At 41.3% G+C, this 17993-nt stretch overlaps 2 protein-coding genes across 2 annotated transcripts; both read right to left on the bottom strand.

The window, feature by feature from the left end:
• Positions 1-683: 683 nt before the first annotated feature.
• On the bottom strand, positions 684-1531 carry LOC119744401 (collagen alpha-1(X) chain-like). Its single transcript, XM_038220319.1, has one exon. The coding sequence runs from the start codon at positions 1529-1531 to the stop codon at positions 695-697; it is 837 nt and encodes a 278-aa protein (XP_038076247.1). The 3' UTR covers positions 684-694.
• Positions 1532-13981: 12450 nt separating this feature from the next.
• LOC119745089 (complement C1q tumor necrosis factor-related protein 3-like) lies at positions 13982-14710 on the bottom strand (the record flags this gene model as incomplete). The annotated part of the gene is made up of 2 exons (XM_038221312.1): positions 13982-14407; positions 14627-14710. Coding segments are annotated over 2 exons (510 nt in total), but the record flags the coding sequence as incomplete, so codon positions are not given.
• Positions 14711-17993: the final 3283 nt, after the last annotated feature.

The raw sequence follows: 17993 nt of genomic DNA, 5'->3' as shown, positions 1-17993 counted from the left end.
TAGTTCCCGATTAGATTATTGGAACAGTTTATTTCTTCTTTTTTGGTTCAAACGATTACCAGCTAAGAAATGACAACATACTAACAATGTTGCTGCAAGACTTGTAATTGCTCGAGAAGGATAAATCGTCATGAAGACATGCATAAGGGTTGAATTCAAGATCCTTAGACTTTTCAGACTTATCAGTCAAGTTGATATCAATTAATGAGTGTTACATTCGCACTAATGGCTATGATAGGGTTAAGTTCAACCGTCTTGAAGTTCGTCCAAAGCCTGACAAGGCATACGGTGTTCGTGCTTTTACCATGTATGCATCTGTGGAACAGACTTCCAGCTTATGGAGAAGATTTATGATTTTTTTTTTTTTAATCACAGCTTAAATTAATTTCATAGACAAAAAAATAAGTATTATTTTTATCTGATTTTTAGTGATTTTTTTTTATAATTAGTTTTACTGTCATGTAAACCGTGTTTATATTTTAATGTACAATGCTATACATGTATTAATAATCAACCAGTTTTATCATACCTGTTTAACGGTACCTTACTTATCGACATTTTGTCGTCATTATTATTATGACATTAAGCAGTATTTCTTTTGATTCATTAGTTATTGTTTCGGCAAAATGGACAGCGAATTGATTTTTGCAGCATTGCTACTGTTTATTTTTTGTTTGGTGATAATTTGATTTATTTATTCGGGGTAAAGGAGGAAGCCACTGAATGAGGTGTAGTGATAGTTGGACTCACTATGCGCCCGACCGTACACAGTCAAATACACTGTGTCTCCTCGCTGCAGAACCAGAACCGCGCTCCCAGACAACTGACCACGTTGATTTGATGTACCATGGGTACTAATCACCCGGTAGTTGTTTTTAAAAAGATGGATGTTAAAATAACCGTTGTTGCTATTCTTAAGAACAGAAAATGCAAATACGTAAGTGCCCGGCACACTACAGGTGAACGTACCGGTCTCCAGATCGAAGCTGGTACCCGGCAGAAGCATCTCGGTCTGCTGGAAGGGCAAACGGGTGTCGTGACTCGAAGAATCACCCGAGCTGCTCGTCCTCGTCACCGTGAATGCTACTCGCTGGTTGGAGTTGTCTGGTGTCTCCCCTGGCTCACCCTTCTGACCTTTGACACCAGTTTCCCCGATTCTTCCAAAGATACCAGGTATACCTCTGGGACCTATCTTGCCGGGCAGACCAATCCCATCATCACCTTTAGACCCAGTGTTCCCAGGTGCTCCCCGCTCACCAATAGGTCCTTTTGGGCCACTCTCACCTTTTTGACCTGGCTCACCTACATCGCCCTTTGACCCCGGCTGACCATACGGCCCCATCGGTCCCACTGGTCCAGGCAGACCTGGTATGCCGGGTATTGCAGCAGGTCCCTGGCAGCACTGCTGACACACCTGAGACGCAGGACCATCACCGTCCGAGGGAACTGGCCCAGTAACGGAAGCTCGGAGCTTGACAGAGTTCCCCAGAAGGAGGGCGATTGACAGAATGGTGGCCACGCAGATCTTCATCTGTAAATAAACCAATATCTCAAACTAAAAACAAATCAAGGGAGAGTGGCCAAAAAAGAATAGGAAAGATTTGAAAAAAAAAAAAAAAAAACATTGAGGTTAGATAAATTGAAGAAGTTGTCTAAAAGAAATTTTGACTAGAAACAATAATTCAGAGAACGGATCGGCTTTACATGACAGTGGCCTATCTGGGACAAAGGGGCTCAAATTGTATGCACAGCGTTGTTGTTCAATCGTTTGTCATTGCAAATGAGATCAACCCATAGAATAGAACCTGAAAGTTGACCCGTGGTTGCGCGCTTCCGGACCCCCTGAATAAGAAAATTAGCGTGTAAAAGTCGGAGTTTTTAAAATAACAAATTGTTACATTGATCCTTAAGATAATCATCCTCCGAAAGGCCTTTGTAAAATTGTTACTCGCATCTCAAATAGAAACTGAAAATTGCTTGGCGTGAAAGAAAAATATTGTGCTAAAAAAAGGACATCTGGCTCCGAAAAGAGAAAGGGCAACCCAATGTAAAATGCCCATAGAAGTTAAGGTTGGGTGTGTGTGGGTGTGTGTGAACGTATAAACACTGCCTTGTGGGGTACCGGAACATTGAGAGGTACCCCACAAAGAATGCCCACCGACTTGCGGGGTACCGTTTAAGTACCCCACAAGTTTTTCACAAAATAGATATATGTAATTTACTCAATAACTAGGGATTTCAAGGGTGGGTTGATATGGCGCAAATGGAAAGTTTTAGAAAAGGGATATTAAGTCCGAATTTCAACCCAGGACATTAACTCTGGTTAAACTAAGAGCATTTTGACATAAGTGTGCGACGCTGCAAAATTTTAGTACACGAGAACAAAGGAAGTACCCCACTTCTATGCCTATGTATGCGTGTACAAACACTGCCTTGTGGGGTACCGGAACAATGGGAGGTACCCCACAAGGAATGCTCACCGACTTGCGGGGTACTGTTTTGGTACCCCACAAATTCTTCAGGAAATAGATATATGGATTTTACTCAAAAATAGGAATTTCCAAGGTGGGTTGATCCGTCGCAAATGGACGAGTTTTAGAAAAGGGATATGAAGTCCAAATTTCAGCCCAGAAAGTTAAAATAAGAGCATTTTGAAATAAGTGTGCGACGCTGCAAAATTTTAGTACACGACAACAAAAGGAGCACAAAGGGGCCATTGTTCCTCGAAGGATGGTGCCTATTGTCCTCGAACGCAGGTTTGTGTGCTTAGTCTATGGGAGAGTGTTATATTACATGGACAAAGGAAAACACAAAGCCAATCCTCGGAAGCATAACATAAAACGACTGTGTGGGTGGGTGTGTGTGTGTGTGTGGGGGGGGGGGGGCAGATGCTCAAAGACAAAATGGCGAACTCTCAGATTCTATGGGTGCAACCCTGCATTAAAATTCCTATAGACACTAGTTCTACATGCCCATACTTCAACATTCTTTTAAAAATACTCAAAAAAATGATGATCAACATGTCATCTTTCATTTCATTTTAATTTTTTGGTGGGTTGACCATTGACTTTTCAAGAAATTCTCACCCAAGGAAGACGTCCCCCATTTTCCCCAAAGCAGAAAGGTAGCCGTCTTGAAAAACGTCCTACAAAACATGGGCAAATGCACCACATTTGAGCCAAATTGCATCCAAAATGCTCAGAATTGGAAGCCTCAAGTCCAGGCCAGAGGTTCATTGCCATATCTCTTCAATTCCCCAATTTATGGCTCTCAGAACTCTCTAATATGAAATATTTTGAGGGTACTTTTATTCATGAGCTCGGATTGAGGCCTATTTACCGAAGTGCACCCTTACACACTTATCGAACGCATGAATAAAAATTATACCCTCATAATATTCTGTATTAGAGAGTTCTGAGAGTTCTGAGCATTTTGGATGCAAATGGGCTCAAAAGTGGCGCTATTTTGCCATGTAGTGGAATGATCGTCATTCAAGACGGCTACCTTTCCGCTTTGGGGAAAATAGGGGTCGTCTTCTTTAGGGTGGGAAATTCTCGAAAAGTCAATGTTGAACCCACCACAAAATGAAAATAAAATGAAAGATAAGTATGTGAGGTGTGGGCCTATACATCTCGTTCCTTCCCTGGTCGTGATAGAGTCATCAATTAAACATCAAAACACCCACCTCGATGGTTCGTCGTTCTTCAGTTGAAGATAAGGTCCAAAAGAGAACACAAGTGCAGTGTATAGGCTGAAAAAACATATCAACGAAAACCGGTAACGTTTATACTTGAGTAAGGAATAACATAATTGTATTATCGATTTTGAATGATTGTATTTTTTTTCCTTTTCGATAAATTAATGTTGGAAAACAGGTACAATTACTCACTAATAAATAACGTTTACATGATTAAAATAATGGAAACTTTCCTGGCTGAAGACGTCCAGAGAAAGCAATATCGCATTGTTCAATTGCTTGTTTATTCTCTGCCTCAGTGAAATCAGCATTCAATTTATTCAAAGTAAAGCTTTCATTTAAACTTTAGGGAAATTATGTTTTAAGGACACCGGGTACCGGTATATCTATTTTTGAGGTACTAGTAAAACATTACCAATATTTTTTCTCTTAGAAAGCAAATCATGTGAGTTCTAAAGTAGCACATTTGTATTTCAAATATATATTTTTCTCCTGTCCAATTTCATACCATGCTCATTCGACAATGCAAAACTTTCTTTCAAATTCGCATAAAACACGGGCAAGCGTTCTCACACACGGTTGAATTAAGTCTCCCAAATACACATTTCAGGGTATCATCGTAAACTTGCGAAAAGTAGGCAGTGAATTACTTATAAATGCATTGAACTTTTGAGCCTTGGACTTCAGTCCAAGGGCGGATCCGGGGGGGGGGGCCAAAGGGGGCCATGGCTCCCCCCCCCAAAAAAAAAAAAAACGAAACCATTTTTTTTTTTTTTTTACGCCGAATCCCACGCCGTAATTTTTTAGACCCACTTTTTTGGGGGACCAATTTTTTTTTTGGCCCCCCCAAAAAATTATGTTCTGGATCCACCCTTGCTTCAGTCCCGCTCGGGCATTCAATTTGGCGCACAGGTCTAGATGTATAAAAGCAGCATCATGTTATGTTCAATGAAACTGGGTAGTTGCATTAACAAGATCTTGTGTTACAAGGTTAAACAGATAAAATTGGCAGGCTTTTGAGAAAGCTGTTTAAAAGAATTTTTTTTTTTACAGCCAAGAATGTCAGGGGAAAAAAATATTCATATCGGAACTTGCAAAGTTTCAAAGTGATAGAAGGACATTTATATTTGGAACACTCACAGATAAACTACAGTGTGCAAAGTATTATTGTACTTTCGTTAAAAATAAAATACTTCCTCCTGTCAAATACTCGGTGCAAAATCGAAAGTAAACGAATGAAATAGGATTTATTTTTTGGTGAGAAACATTTCGATCACACGCTATTGTGAAACATTTATGTATAATTCCTTCCCTGACATTCATAATTTTCTTCGAAATATGCGGACAGCAGAGCTAAAGGGCCGAATAATTTATACAAACAACAACTATATGTATGTATCAGTTATACAAATGAATCATGCTCGATAAAGCAAATTGAACTTGAAGACAATTGTGTGCATCATCATGATCCGGTGCGTTTGTATTTAGCCCTCTAGTCTATTCCAGCCAGTGACACGTTTAACCTGCAACGTTTGCAGGTAACTGATCAAACCGGAATGGCGCACATAAATTGACACGGTTTAACCAGGTACAAAGAATATACACAGTATTAATAACACAAATAAGACAGGCATGTTTTAGTTGTCCGGATTTCCTGTATACTTCCTGTATACATTCTGACCAATTTCTGCAGCGTTGTATTAGTTTGAGTGATTGCCGGGAAAACATGTGAGTGCAACGCTCAGGGATTTTATGTTTGAAACTTCGCTCAGGGATTTTATGTTTGAAACTTTAGGCGATATAAAAAAAAACATGTTTAGCGTCCCCGCCCGGTTCCTTTTTGGAGGCCGCCTCCGAAAAAAATTATATATTTTCAACAGTGACATAATTTTTGCCTTTTTATCTGTTACATCTAGCCCATATTAAGCTGGTATGTCATTTTCTGAGTCCAATGGCGGCCATTTAAAAAAAAAATGGCAGCCATCTTGAAAAAATAATAGCCCGGTCGGACAGCCATTTTGGAGGGGAAAAAGGGACCTTCCGCTTTCTTTTTTTCAAAAAGGCAGGACGCTAAACATATTTTTTTTATTTCGCCTAAAATGATGCAATAAACAGGGGAAACCAGCAAGAAAATAAAGGGGGTTATTGATCATATAATGATATTATGGGTTGGGATACAAAGGGTCGAACTTATGCGAGATTGTTTTTCTTTTAACCAAAATGTAAACAAAAAGGCGAAAATTAGTTCATCTGAAATATTGAAAGCAAGTACATTTCAATAACAGCAGGGACGTTGATGTATATGTAGGCCTAATACACTCTTGAAAAAATATACAGCCAGATATGACTAGAAAACAGTCGAACCTCAATAGACGTGTTTATTGGCAATTAAAGAGGTTGTGGAATGCTCGAAGACATTTCCATTATTTTGGGGGTATATGTAGCCTAAGGTGTAATGAAATAAAAACGACTATTGTTTCTGTCATGAAATGAGTACAAAGGTTACTTTTGAGAGCTATTTTTCAGGTCCTGTTTCGACCTGAACGTGCCATTTGTGTAAAAGTCGTCGTTGCGGGCAGCAAACAAAACACACTAAATCGTGACGTAATAAACAGGACTCGTTTATGCTACTCTGCATCGGGAGTCCTATTTATTACGTCACGATTTACTGTGTTTTGTTTGCTGCCCGCAACGACGGCTTTTACACAAATTGCACGTTCGGGTCGAAACAGGCATGACAGGACTTGAAAAAACAGCTCTCAAAAGTACCTTTTGTACTCATTTTATGACAGAAACAATAGTTGTTTTTATTTCATCACACCTGAGGCTACATATACCCGAAAAATGACGGAAATGTCTTCGAGCATTCCACAACCTCTTTAACACTTCCATGAATTTATTGCGTGCTATTCATAACGACAAGTGAGTTTTTCAATAACTGTAGAGAAACCAGTCAGTATTTTGGACAATGTTTGCTTTGACAGTGCAGAATGGAAGCAGTGGCGGAAATATAGGGAGGCAGGAATTCCGTTTTCCGAACAAAACATTATTGGCACTTAGTTAACATTGCCTGAAAATTTGTCCTCACAAACTGTTGATCTGGATTTGTACCAACCGTTCAGACCAAGAGCTAATTCAGCCATATCATGCACAGCATATGTGATACTTTGTTACTTTTCAAGCTCCAATGTCAATAAGTTATCGAGTTACCCTGCACATTATTTCAGCAACAAACTGGCCGTTTGGGAGTGGCTTCATTTCTATAGCGCGCTGTTATGTATCGGTTGTAAGCAAATCGTATACACAGCCACGAAAGATCAAGTCCGAAGTAAAATGAACTCAAATCACAAAGATTGTTTCAAACACTCACCGAGCAAATCTCGTTCTTGCTATCAGATCTCTCGGGTTGTCGTCTGAGGGTTGAGAGGAGCGCGGCCGATGTGAGGATGAAGCGGCTGTTCATGTCTTAAATCTTGCTTTCAATTTTCCGAGCAGTGACTGGCCCGGTTTGTGATTGGCCCCTGCGCGCTGTCAATCTCACATCACTGACTCGCTTCATATTCATGAGACAGAAATTATGTTAATGTTACATAGTGCCACACGTTAAATCCTGAAACGTGTATCGCCGACGCTGATATAGCCGCATCTCATTGGTGGATATTGTATGGATGTCGTTGACACATTCAAAACACGTTGTTGTTGATTGACAAAATGCAACATGTCAGTCACAGACCACTTGTTTGTAATCACCGGCTTGTTGGGTGACTAACTCAGATTGGTGGATGGAATTATGACGTACAACGGCTATACTACGTGATTCAATCAATGTTCGCATTGCGCTTTGTGCTGTTGAATGGAGGCTATATGGAGCTACACATTTGGTGGCTAGTATTTTGTAGTCAGGGTATGCATTCTACATTTTGGACAGACAAACGAAGACTAAATGGATTTAGCTTGCGGGAAAAAACAATAAGCACATAAATAAACTGCGTGCATCATATCCGGTCCATTTCCAATTTCGCCCTCTAACGGGGAAAGTATGTGAGTGTCTATTGCGACCAGTGACACCGATATGTTGACCCTCGCCCAACTGAACCCAATCCAAACTCACCCCAACTGTTTCGATCCAACCATGTGCAACAAACTTATTACCTTATTACCGTGCATCATATCCGGTCCATTTCCAATATCGCCCTCTAACGGGGAAAGTATGTGAGTGTCTATTGCGACCAGTGACACCGATATGTTGACCCTCGCCCAACTGAACCCAATCCAAACTCACCCCAACTGTTTCGATCCAACCATGTGCAACAAACTTATTACCTTAGCAAAGCCCCAAACTTCAATAGCTTAAATCCCCAATCCAAACACGATCACCATGTTGATCCCCTGCCCCCATCGATATCCACGTTAGTGAACTAAAACCTCCGCCAAACAAAACATTGACCCCGATTTGCGTACTAATCTAGAAATCCCCGTTCGTGAAGTAAATCTCCGCCAAATTTTAATGTGCCCCCCCCCCAAAAAAAAAAAATCGTCGACAACTCTATAAATCCACGCCCATGAACTCAAAACTCCGCCAAACAATTAAATGTTGTCCCCCAAATCGCGGACGAATCTAACATTTCATCACGTCCGGAAACTCAAAACTCCGGCAAATAATAATGTGTTGCCTAAATTATAGATGCAAATCTTGAAATCCATGGTGCCGATCGCCTGTTAAATGTTCACGACTGACAATTAACCAGTGTGCCGTTTGTTTTCACTAATTGGGTGTCACACCCCACCTCCCCAAATGCACTGGCGACACTCTGCCCCTAGCATACAAGATGTCTGCAAGCTGAGGTGGGTAATGGATTCATCACAGCTATCACCCTATCCAGCCTGTCTCACCAATTCTTCGCCCCGCCCCCCTCTCCATATCATCCAGCCTCTCTCACCGAGGCTTCGCCCCGCCCCGCCCCCCCCCCCCTCACCCGCTTCTCATCAACCTAAGGACGCAACCACCTTAATCTCGATCAACCTTCAGACATTAGCCAACCTGAACACCAAGTTTCCTTTCACCGTCTGATCCACAACCAAATGTTCGGTGGGCTTGTGCTAAGGGGGGGGGGGACTTGTGGCTCAATTCACGGACACCTCTTCCCCTTGGGCTACATATCTTGATGTTAGATTGTTTACATGATCTTTCGATACAGCTTTATTAGCGTAACTGTGACAATAAATAACTTTATGAAATGTACGCTCATCAATTTAACGTGTAGCTCTTCCAGTGTTTAATATAGAAAAGAATTCTGAATACATCTCTTGATTACAATTCACAATTGGTGCATAAGAAACGAACTTGCACTAAATGACAACACAACAAAATACATGCTTATTGGTTCAAGACAGCACATCTCCAACATAGGACAGTTTACATTGTTGATACTCTTATAGTTAAAGCAAAGTGTTGTAAATGCTGGGGAGTTACTAGTGATAAAACACTAAGTTGGGTCACACACGTTGAATACGTCAGGAAATCAATTTCGTATAAACTGGGTATGTTAAACAGAATTTGAGACTATGATACACAAAGCAGCCTGCACACACTTTGTGTAAACTTAGTTATTCGAACTTGAGAATACTGTTGTACTGTATGGGGAAGAAGGTACATATCTCAAGGCAGCATTCTCAATAAGTGTCTAAAAAGAGCCGCACGGATGATCCTTAAATGAACCTTCAGCGGATGCGTTTTCTAGACTAAACTTGGTTCCTTTTTCTGAAAGAGTTATAAGACCGATGTTCAATCTGTTGCTTTTGGGATAGGGCCTCTCACCCCTTGGCTCCAACCCTACTCCCGGTATCCCGCCGCCAAAAAGAACCATAATTGGAAAACAAGTAAAGAATTTTGTTCAAAGGTTTCGCATCCAGTTTAAAAGCCCACACATCTCGATTGAAATATTACCTACAATATACCACGTCTAATCACAATTTTGATTTGACGTGTTCCGTCTGAAATTGTTTTCAAACATTTCCAGTGCCGTTCTGTATCTTTGGCAAGCCGGCCTCACAAAGCTCATCACGTGGCAGCGGACTCTATCCAGCAGGACACGCAGTGGACGGCAGCCCCATTACGAACGTCTTGTATTGTTCTCACACTGGTACGATATCTTCTTTCTTTCTTTTTAAATTCGACAGGGCCTGGTTGATCCAAAGCAGATGCAGAAAAACCGGAACACATAAAACATTCTTATTGTATTTCGTCTGTATTATAAATGAAGGAGGAGACAGAAAAATCCTATTCTATATCTTTCCAGAATGACGGCCAGATGTTTACAAATCAGCGATGGTACTTTTAGGAGCACTATGAAGCAGACAGTTTTTGGCGCGGGTGTGATGAGTGACATTCTCTTGATGAGTTTACATCTCAAAAATGAATATCTAACTCAAGGGCTCGAAGCAAATTGATTTTTTTGATGGGGCAGAATTTGTTTTGGTGAAGGCAGAATTTGTTTTTATCAACATGTTGTTTTTTATATAGTAAGGCGGCAGAACGCTATACCCAAATTCATAACCAATTAGCTAAAGTTGTTTAATGACACTGGGCCTCGTTTGGTTGACCGTAAATTTGAAAAACATTCTCTGCGTGGCAAACTCTTGGTGGCGCACTGCATTGTGAATCGCCCAAATTTTACGATTTTGGTCATCCCCCATCCCCCTAGCGCCCCCCTCCCCCCCTCGCCGGCACAGCTTTACGCCACTGGCCGTCATTGCACTCGCAGGGTCACGATTATAATCATGCCACCGATTGACGTTAATGTAACATTGTATAATAATGGCATCCTAGACTTAGTGTATGTTCAAGAAAAGACGAATTTTCCCAAGCTAGATAGCTAAGGGAGCTGAATTAGAGTCAGACAAACAACATTCCCTAGGCTAGTAAATATAGGTTTTCCCGGCCAAGTTTTCATTCAATTTAACGCCTGGCTCATTCGATTTAGATTGAAATTGAAAGATCACGCAGATCTGCATTTGACAATTAAATAGAATCATTCAATTTCGCTATCCGAGCATTCTATCGCCTTTTAGCTTCACTCGTCTCTATCAAAGATGCATTCATATTAAAAGTATTGCGTTGTTTATTCAATTTGTCTAAAACCAGCAGGAAGAGGTTGATTGGGCATTCGTTGTCATCATTCGTTGTCATCAATAAATGTGACACAAAGATGTATTTTTAAGGTTTGCATTGAAAAGGTACTTTGCATGGGCCCTTTGAATACAGTAGGTGGTCAGTATATGCAAGAAAACATTTAAGAAATAAGTGTTCCCGAAGCACAATCAATGCCAAACATACCTGTCCCGATGTCTTGCACGTCAAGAAATCGTCAACGTACAGATGCCACTTGCTCAAACGTTTAAACAAGTAGAAAAGATCACAGGGAAAAAGAAATTATCTTAGTCCCTTTCAATTAATTATTTCGTTACATCTTATTTCCCTCATATTAGTTAATTTGTAACATTTGTAAATTTTACAGTCATCCAGATTTTTGGGGGGAAATGAACATATGAAAATATATCCATTAAATTTCGTTTCTAATTTAAATGACCAAACGATGAAATCGATTGCCCATAAATGAATAAGAAACGAAAAGCATGGTTATACGTTATAAGCGCACAGATGTTCGCTAATTTGAATGCCTCTACCGCCAAAAGGTTGCAAAGAGTTAATTAAAGACTGCTACAAATTCTGTCTTGAATGCACCAAAACGAAATAGGATGCCCGAAAACGAAAAAGAACATTCAGAGTAAAATCTTGGCTGCCTAAAAATGAAATTGGATGAAACCAAAATGAAAAAGGAACCCTAATTTGACCACATGTTCAAAACTCAGGTGAAATTGAATGGCTGATAATGAAACCGATTAGAAGATTCGGAAATCCGCCGGGAAAACCTATATTTGTAAACAGTCAGTAGTTTGATATAAATATAATGAGGCAGGGAAACCTTGCTAGAATTTTACTCAATCAGCGCGATGTCAGTGCCGGCCGAAAGACGCGCGACGCGAAAGAATTTGATGAGACGAATAAGGATGAGCTTGGTAAGGTTAATTGCTTGTAGTGACTCTGAATAGTCAACTGCTCGGTACATAAGATTGAATGTAGCAAAAAATTCATGTGTATAGTGCAATGCTGATGTACCTTTTGTGCAGCTATGAAACACAAAGTAACGCTCCCACTGCGGAAATAAGGATTATGTTTTAAACTCAACGAGAAAAGCACCTATTGAAATAGCCTAGTTGTTAAGCTGTCTGACAGTGGACCCAGGGTTAGGGGTTCGAACCTGCTTGGTTTAAATTTTTGGTTTTCGATGCCCGCGCTTCTGTCATTTTAAGATTATTAATTTCCCGTACTCATTTACTATTAGCAGTTAGCTAATTCGGTCGGTCGGTAAGCTGACTCACAAGTTGGGACTGTCTGCGAAATCCAGGTTGGCATCTGTGTATAGGTACGGGATTTCTTTTACTGACTCGGCAGCAAGGCTAAGGGTGCCACCTCGTTTCCTCCCTTTATGGTGCCTGACTTTCGAGTTACATGGATGGACAAGGAAGGAGGTGTGGTGGGCCGTGTACCGAGTCCCAAAAGAGTTCTATATTGGAAGTCGGTAAGGGGCTCATTGAGTTAGGGTCATAAGTCCGACTCCTGAAGACTTGGCCATCGCCACATAACTATTTGTTTTATTTTCTTTCTTTTCTATCGGAGAACAATTGCAAGAATTGTTAATTTGTTATATTGAGAGCTTGCAATTGTACTGTAATCGTTCGAAATTTATTGCTAAAATTGCTGGAAAATACAAAATTCAATCCAGCTATAATGTTTTTATTTCATTGTCGCAATCAAACTGCATGAAACTGCATGTACATGCTCAGTACCTTTGCGCATACCTTGTTCAGGCCTGTTCTCTAATCCCAGACTGCAGGGAGGGGGCGTCTTTTAATCCTATATAGTGGACTTCTTTATATGCGAGCGAAATGCCCTGAAGGTGTGGGGTCTGGGGACGCTTAAGAGCCCCGGGAAATTTTTGGATTGCAAATGCTCTGTGCCGCAAATATCAAAATTGTAGCTTGAATTTCTATCGAAATATGACCTCGTTATTTTGAGTCGTCACTAATAAGAATCAGCTCAATTCGTAACTGCCTGCGAGCGAGCACGTGCTTATGTTTTGAACGCCCGTATATGAAGCGATTTCGCGCGGCAGCTTGCGCCGACATGACAGAATGTACTCTCTTTTGCCATGGGTTGCAGAACCTGATTTTAGCTATGTGGAGTTTTTAGCAGCGGTGTTTATTATTTACATTCTCCACTGTGTTTATATTCCCTCTTCCTTTCCAATTCCTTCTCCTTTCTTCGGAACACTGGTACCTAGGGCCTACGAAACACTTAATCCGGGCCTGCTTAAGCTGTTTAACAGAGATACATCCTTAATTATAAACTTGAAGAAAAAAAAAAACGTTTATTAGAATCAAATTTATGCTATCACAGAATCATAACTTAGTAATTCGCTGATAGTATCACATTATTAACTATAATTAAATCGTAAACAATGTCATCATAGTAAAAGCTGTAAAACTCAAGTTTTAACATAAAGTAAACAATATATTACACATGACATTGTATATCATGAGATACAAGACAAATTGTTGTCTTGTATCTTGACAGATTATTGTGAAAGTTATTTGTTTCCATACGATTACCAGAACAAAAAAAACTCAAGGAAGGGTCGTCAAGCAGACATGACACCCTTGCTTCAGCTCACGGTTATGGTGCAGGTTGAATTCGAGATTCTTCGGTACTTTTCAAAATTATCCGCCATGGTATGTCAGCAGTACGGTACCTCGCAGAGTAAATATCAGTTCATGCGTTTAACATTTCGCACTAAAATCTGTGATGGGGTTCTACCTTCCTAAAGTTCCTAACAGTGACCGTGCAGACTTCCACGTAATTCGAGCAAAAAATAATGATTTTCGAGTTTTTTATCGAAGCTAATACCTTATTTTTAAAAATTCATATATGTAACTATTTTATGTAGTTTTGATGTATTGTAAAGCGTTTCGATTCTTTAATGTAAAATGTTATGTATTAAAAATCAATTATCTTTCTAATTATCATGACATTGAACTGTTTTTAATTCATTGGTTACTCTTTTAGCAAAATGGAAACCGTAACATAAATGAGCAGCACTACTCCGGTATATTTATGCATTGTGATTTCATTTTATTATGCTAATTATTTATTTATTCAGAGAAAAGGAGGAAGCCACTGAATGAGGTGTAGTGTTCGGTCGAAAAACTCCGAACCCTACCGTACATGGTAAGATACACCGTGTCTCCTCGCTGCAGAACCAGCACCGCGCTCCCAGACAACTGACCACGTTGATTTGAGTGACAATAGGTACTGATAACCTTGGAGTTGTTTTTAACAAGATGGATGTAAAGGACATCGCTGTTGCTATACTTAAGAACAGAAAACGTAAATACGTAGATGCCCGGCACACTACATGTGAACGTGCCGGTCTCGAGATCGAAGCTGGTACCCGGCAAAAGGGTCTCGGCCTGCTGGAATGGCAAACGGGTGTGGTGACTCGTAGAGGTATCCGAGTGGCTCGTCCTCACCACGGTGAATGCCACCCGCTGGTTGGAGTCGTCTGGTGTCTCCCCTGGCTGACCCTTCTGACCTTTGACACCAGTTTCCCCAGTTCCTCCAACAAAACCAGGTAGCCCTCTCGGACCTATCTTGCCGGGCAGACCAATCCCATTCTCACCTTTAGACCCAGTGTTCCCAGGTGCTCCCCGCTCACCCATAGGTCCAATAGGGCCAATCTCACCTTGCTGACCTGCATCGCCCTTTGACCCCGGCTGACCGTACGGCCCCATCGGTCCTACTGGCCCAGGCAGACCTGGTATGCCGGGTATTGCAGCAGGTCCCTGGCAGCACTGCTGACACACCTGAGACGCAGGACCATCACCGTCCGAGGGAACCGGCCCAGTAACGGAAGCTCGAAGCTTTACAGATTTACCCAGAAGGAGGGCGATTGACAGAATGGTGACGACGCAGATCTTCATCTGTAAAGGAAACAATACAGGGCCTAAAATTACAAACAAAATCACTTCATAAACTGAAGAATTTGTATACGAGACATCATTTGGGGGAAATCATTATTCAGAGAATGTGTCGGCTTGATATGGCAGTGGCCTATGGGGGGGGGGGGGCAATGGATAGATGTAAATGAAAAGGTGGGTTCTTTTTAACCCTCAAGGGGCCGGGTTATTTTGACCATCTCTCAGCCGGGGGGGGGGGGGCGGATTCCGCCCCCCCCCTAAGATCTCGGCCATCGAGTGACGAAAAATTTTGAAACTCAGCACATGCATAGAGCAACTCTTCCTTAACATGCCCAAGAAATTTCATGACTATAGGTCAAAGGGTTTTGGAATTATGGCTAATTAATTATTCATATGTATGAATGGCAATTCTGCTCGGTGTACACGACGTATATGCGAAAATTCAGTTTTCACGGCGCGTAGCGCCGAAAATTTTTTCGCTACGTGGTCCGATTTTTATGTTTTTGGTATCAAAAGATGCGCAATGCTCGAGGCTAAAAAGTCATAACAGTTCGGGTCGCGAAAAAAAATTTTTTAGAAGCTATCGCGGAAAATGTTGAGGGGGGCGGATTCCGCCCCCCGGCCCCTTTAGGGTTAAATCGGTTGCCATGGTAACTACGGGCAATCCACATTCAGTGGCGTAGCCACGGGGGGGGGGGGGGGGGGGGGGGGGGGTGGCGACAGCCCCCCATGAAACCATGTCGCCACCCCCCAGTCGCCCCCCCGAGATTTTGAGTTTCTAATCATTGATCTACATGACGCCCCACCCCCCCCATGAAATGTTCAAGCACCCCCCCCCCAGCGCCCCCCCCCCCCCCCCCCACACTGAAAAATTCCTGGCTACGCCACATTATTGGACTTGTTAGTATTATTGTTTAGCCCGCCGATAAAAGTTGGAAAGGAGACCGAATTACATCAGTTTTTTTATGGGATGGCACGCCCTTTCCACGGTCATGATAGAATCAATTAAACATCACCACACTGACCTCGATGGTTCGCTTATGAAGACTTAAAGATCAGGTCCAAGAAGAGATCACAAGGAGTTCAGTGTAGGCTGAAAAAAAAATGAACAAAGAAAACCGGTAACGTTTATACTTGAGTAAGGAATGAAATAATGTGATCATTGGTTCGAATGAAATTGTGAGGGTTTTTTTCATATTGATAAATCGTCATTCGAAAACAGAAACAATTACACACTTATGAATAATGGACAAATCATCATTTGTCCGGTATTTTCCTGGCCGAATACCTCCAGCAAAACAGCATGTTTAAATGTGACTATGTGAAACAAGACAGATTTATTCTGTTTATATTGACAAGTAAATGTTTGTAATCTCTATATTCTAAAGATGATGTATAATTAATATTTATTCCAAAGTTGTAGTAGTGTATTATTTATTGGTGGCATTTAAAACTGTATTACATAATATCAATTTTCTTGTTAAAGAAAATAGTGGCTGAAACATGTCTTAAACCTTTTTTAACTATTCAAGGGGCGAACAGTTTAACCCAATTGGGGCGAGCAGTTTAGATATGCAAATTAGAATGAACAATCGTTAAAAATTTGGAGAGCGGAAAGTTACAATTTACGGTATGCATCGGGGGTGTTCCTGGAATGTTCGTCCCCGTATAAAATGGATCGACGAACTTTGGGGTGTGCCTTTCATCCCATACCATCGGACGGAGAGGACCGTGAGTTTCACGACTGTGCCCACTGCCGGCTGTTGGGGAGTTTTCCCCGGGGCACACGCCTGAAGACCAAGACCGGGAGTCTGCTGTCTGATGATCTCCCCCTGAATGTCGCTCGTCGACTGGACAGCAGATTGAAGCTTCAAGCAAGTTTGGAGTTTGCACCGCCAGGGTGCTGCCTGGTTTGGGTTTGGCGACTTCGTCGGACAAGAGACTTGGGTCTGAGTTACCGGACCCTGATGTCACTTCACGGGGGTACTGATCCCGACGTGCGTGAACTCACGAGTACGGCGTACTGACCGTGCTAGCTGCCTAACGGGAGGACCCGTTAGAGGAACCCCTTTTCCCCTTTTCCTGCTGCTCATCACCGGAATCATCATGGAACACCCATCAAGACAAGAACTATGAACTAGACACCCTGCTCGCCCCACCTCACTCTCTGGTAATCTATCATAGTATAGTGGTATTTTCTTAAATTGAATTTGTGTGTAAAGTATTTTGTATTGGTTCTGTTGAAATAATAATATTAATTGTTAATTAAGGTGTGAACTGGTTTGCCTTTGCTTTATTCATGTCCACTTTGTTTTGGTTCCGTTTCTGGGGAGTAAATTTCGGGGTTGGGTTTACTCTTTTGGTTTGGGGATCATAACAAATTTGGGGCTTGTCCGGGAAATGAAATTGAATACCAGTAAATTATAGGAAAAGAAACGGACATGAATTGCTTATAGTTATATATTGGCGAAACCAGTTCATGTATAATTAATTGATAGTTGTACCTGTATCTTAGTTGCCCGTGTTTCACCATGGCTAGTCATTTTGATGTTCAAACATTTTTAAGGGCAGAATATTTGTCGTTGAGTAAGTTAGAGACTCTTAAAAAGGCTGAGCTTAGGCTCATAGCTGACCATTTAGAGTTGACAGTTTCCTCTAACATTAGGAAGGCTGAATTGGTAGATGTCATTCCTACTCACTTACAGTTAGGAGGACTAGTAGGTACGCCTAGTAGTCAAGACCGAATAGAGCTAGCCAAGATAGAGTTAGAAAGAGAAAGGCTAAAATTAGAGTTCACTGAACGCCAACAGAAGCGAGAATTCGAATTAAGGAAGTTAGAGCTAGAACATCAGCAGCATTTGTTTGAAATCGATGTAAAACAGAAAGATAAGGATGTCACTAAAGCATCTTCTTACTTTGATTTGACCAAACACATTAGGTTAGTTCCTAAGTTAAACACAAAGGACGTGGAGACTTACTTTGTTTCTTTTGAGAAAATTGCGAATCGTTTGAAGTGGCCGGTAGAAAATTGGACACTGTTACTACAGACTGTTTTCGTTGGTAAGGCTCAGGAGTTTTATAGTACTCTGTCCGAGGAGCAGTCCTCTGATTATTACGAGGTTAAGGCCATTATCTTAACGGCATACGCCTTAGTGCCTGAAGCCTATCGGCAGAAATTTAGAAGGCTGTCAAGGCAGCA

The sequence above is a fragment of the Patiria miniata genome, unplaced genomic scaffold, assembly GCF_015706575.1.
Source record: "Patiria miniata isolate m_02_andy unplaced genomic scaffold, ASM1570657v1 HiC_scaffold_7, whole genome shotgun sequence".
In the NCBI taxonomy this organism is placed as follows: Eukaryota; Metazoa; Echinodermata; class Asteroidea; order Valvatida; family Asterinidae; genus Patiria; species Patiria miniata.
Note: the sequence above shows the minus strand (reverse complement) of the source record. Positions and strands in the feature narration are given on the sequence as shown.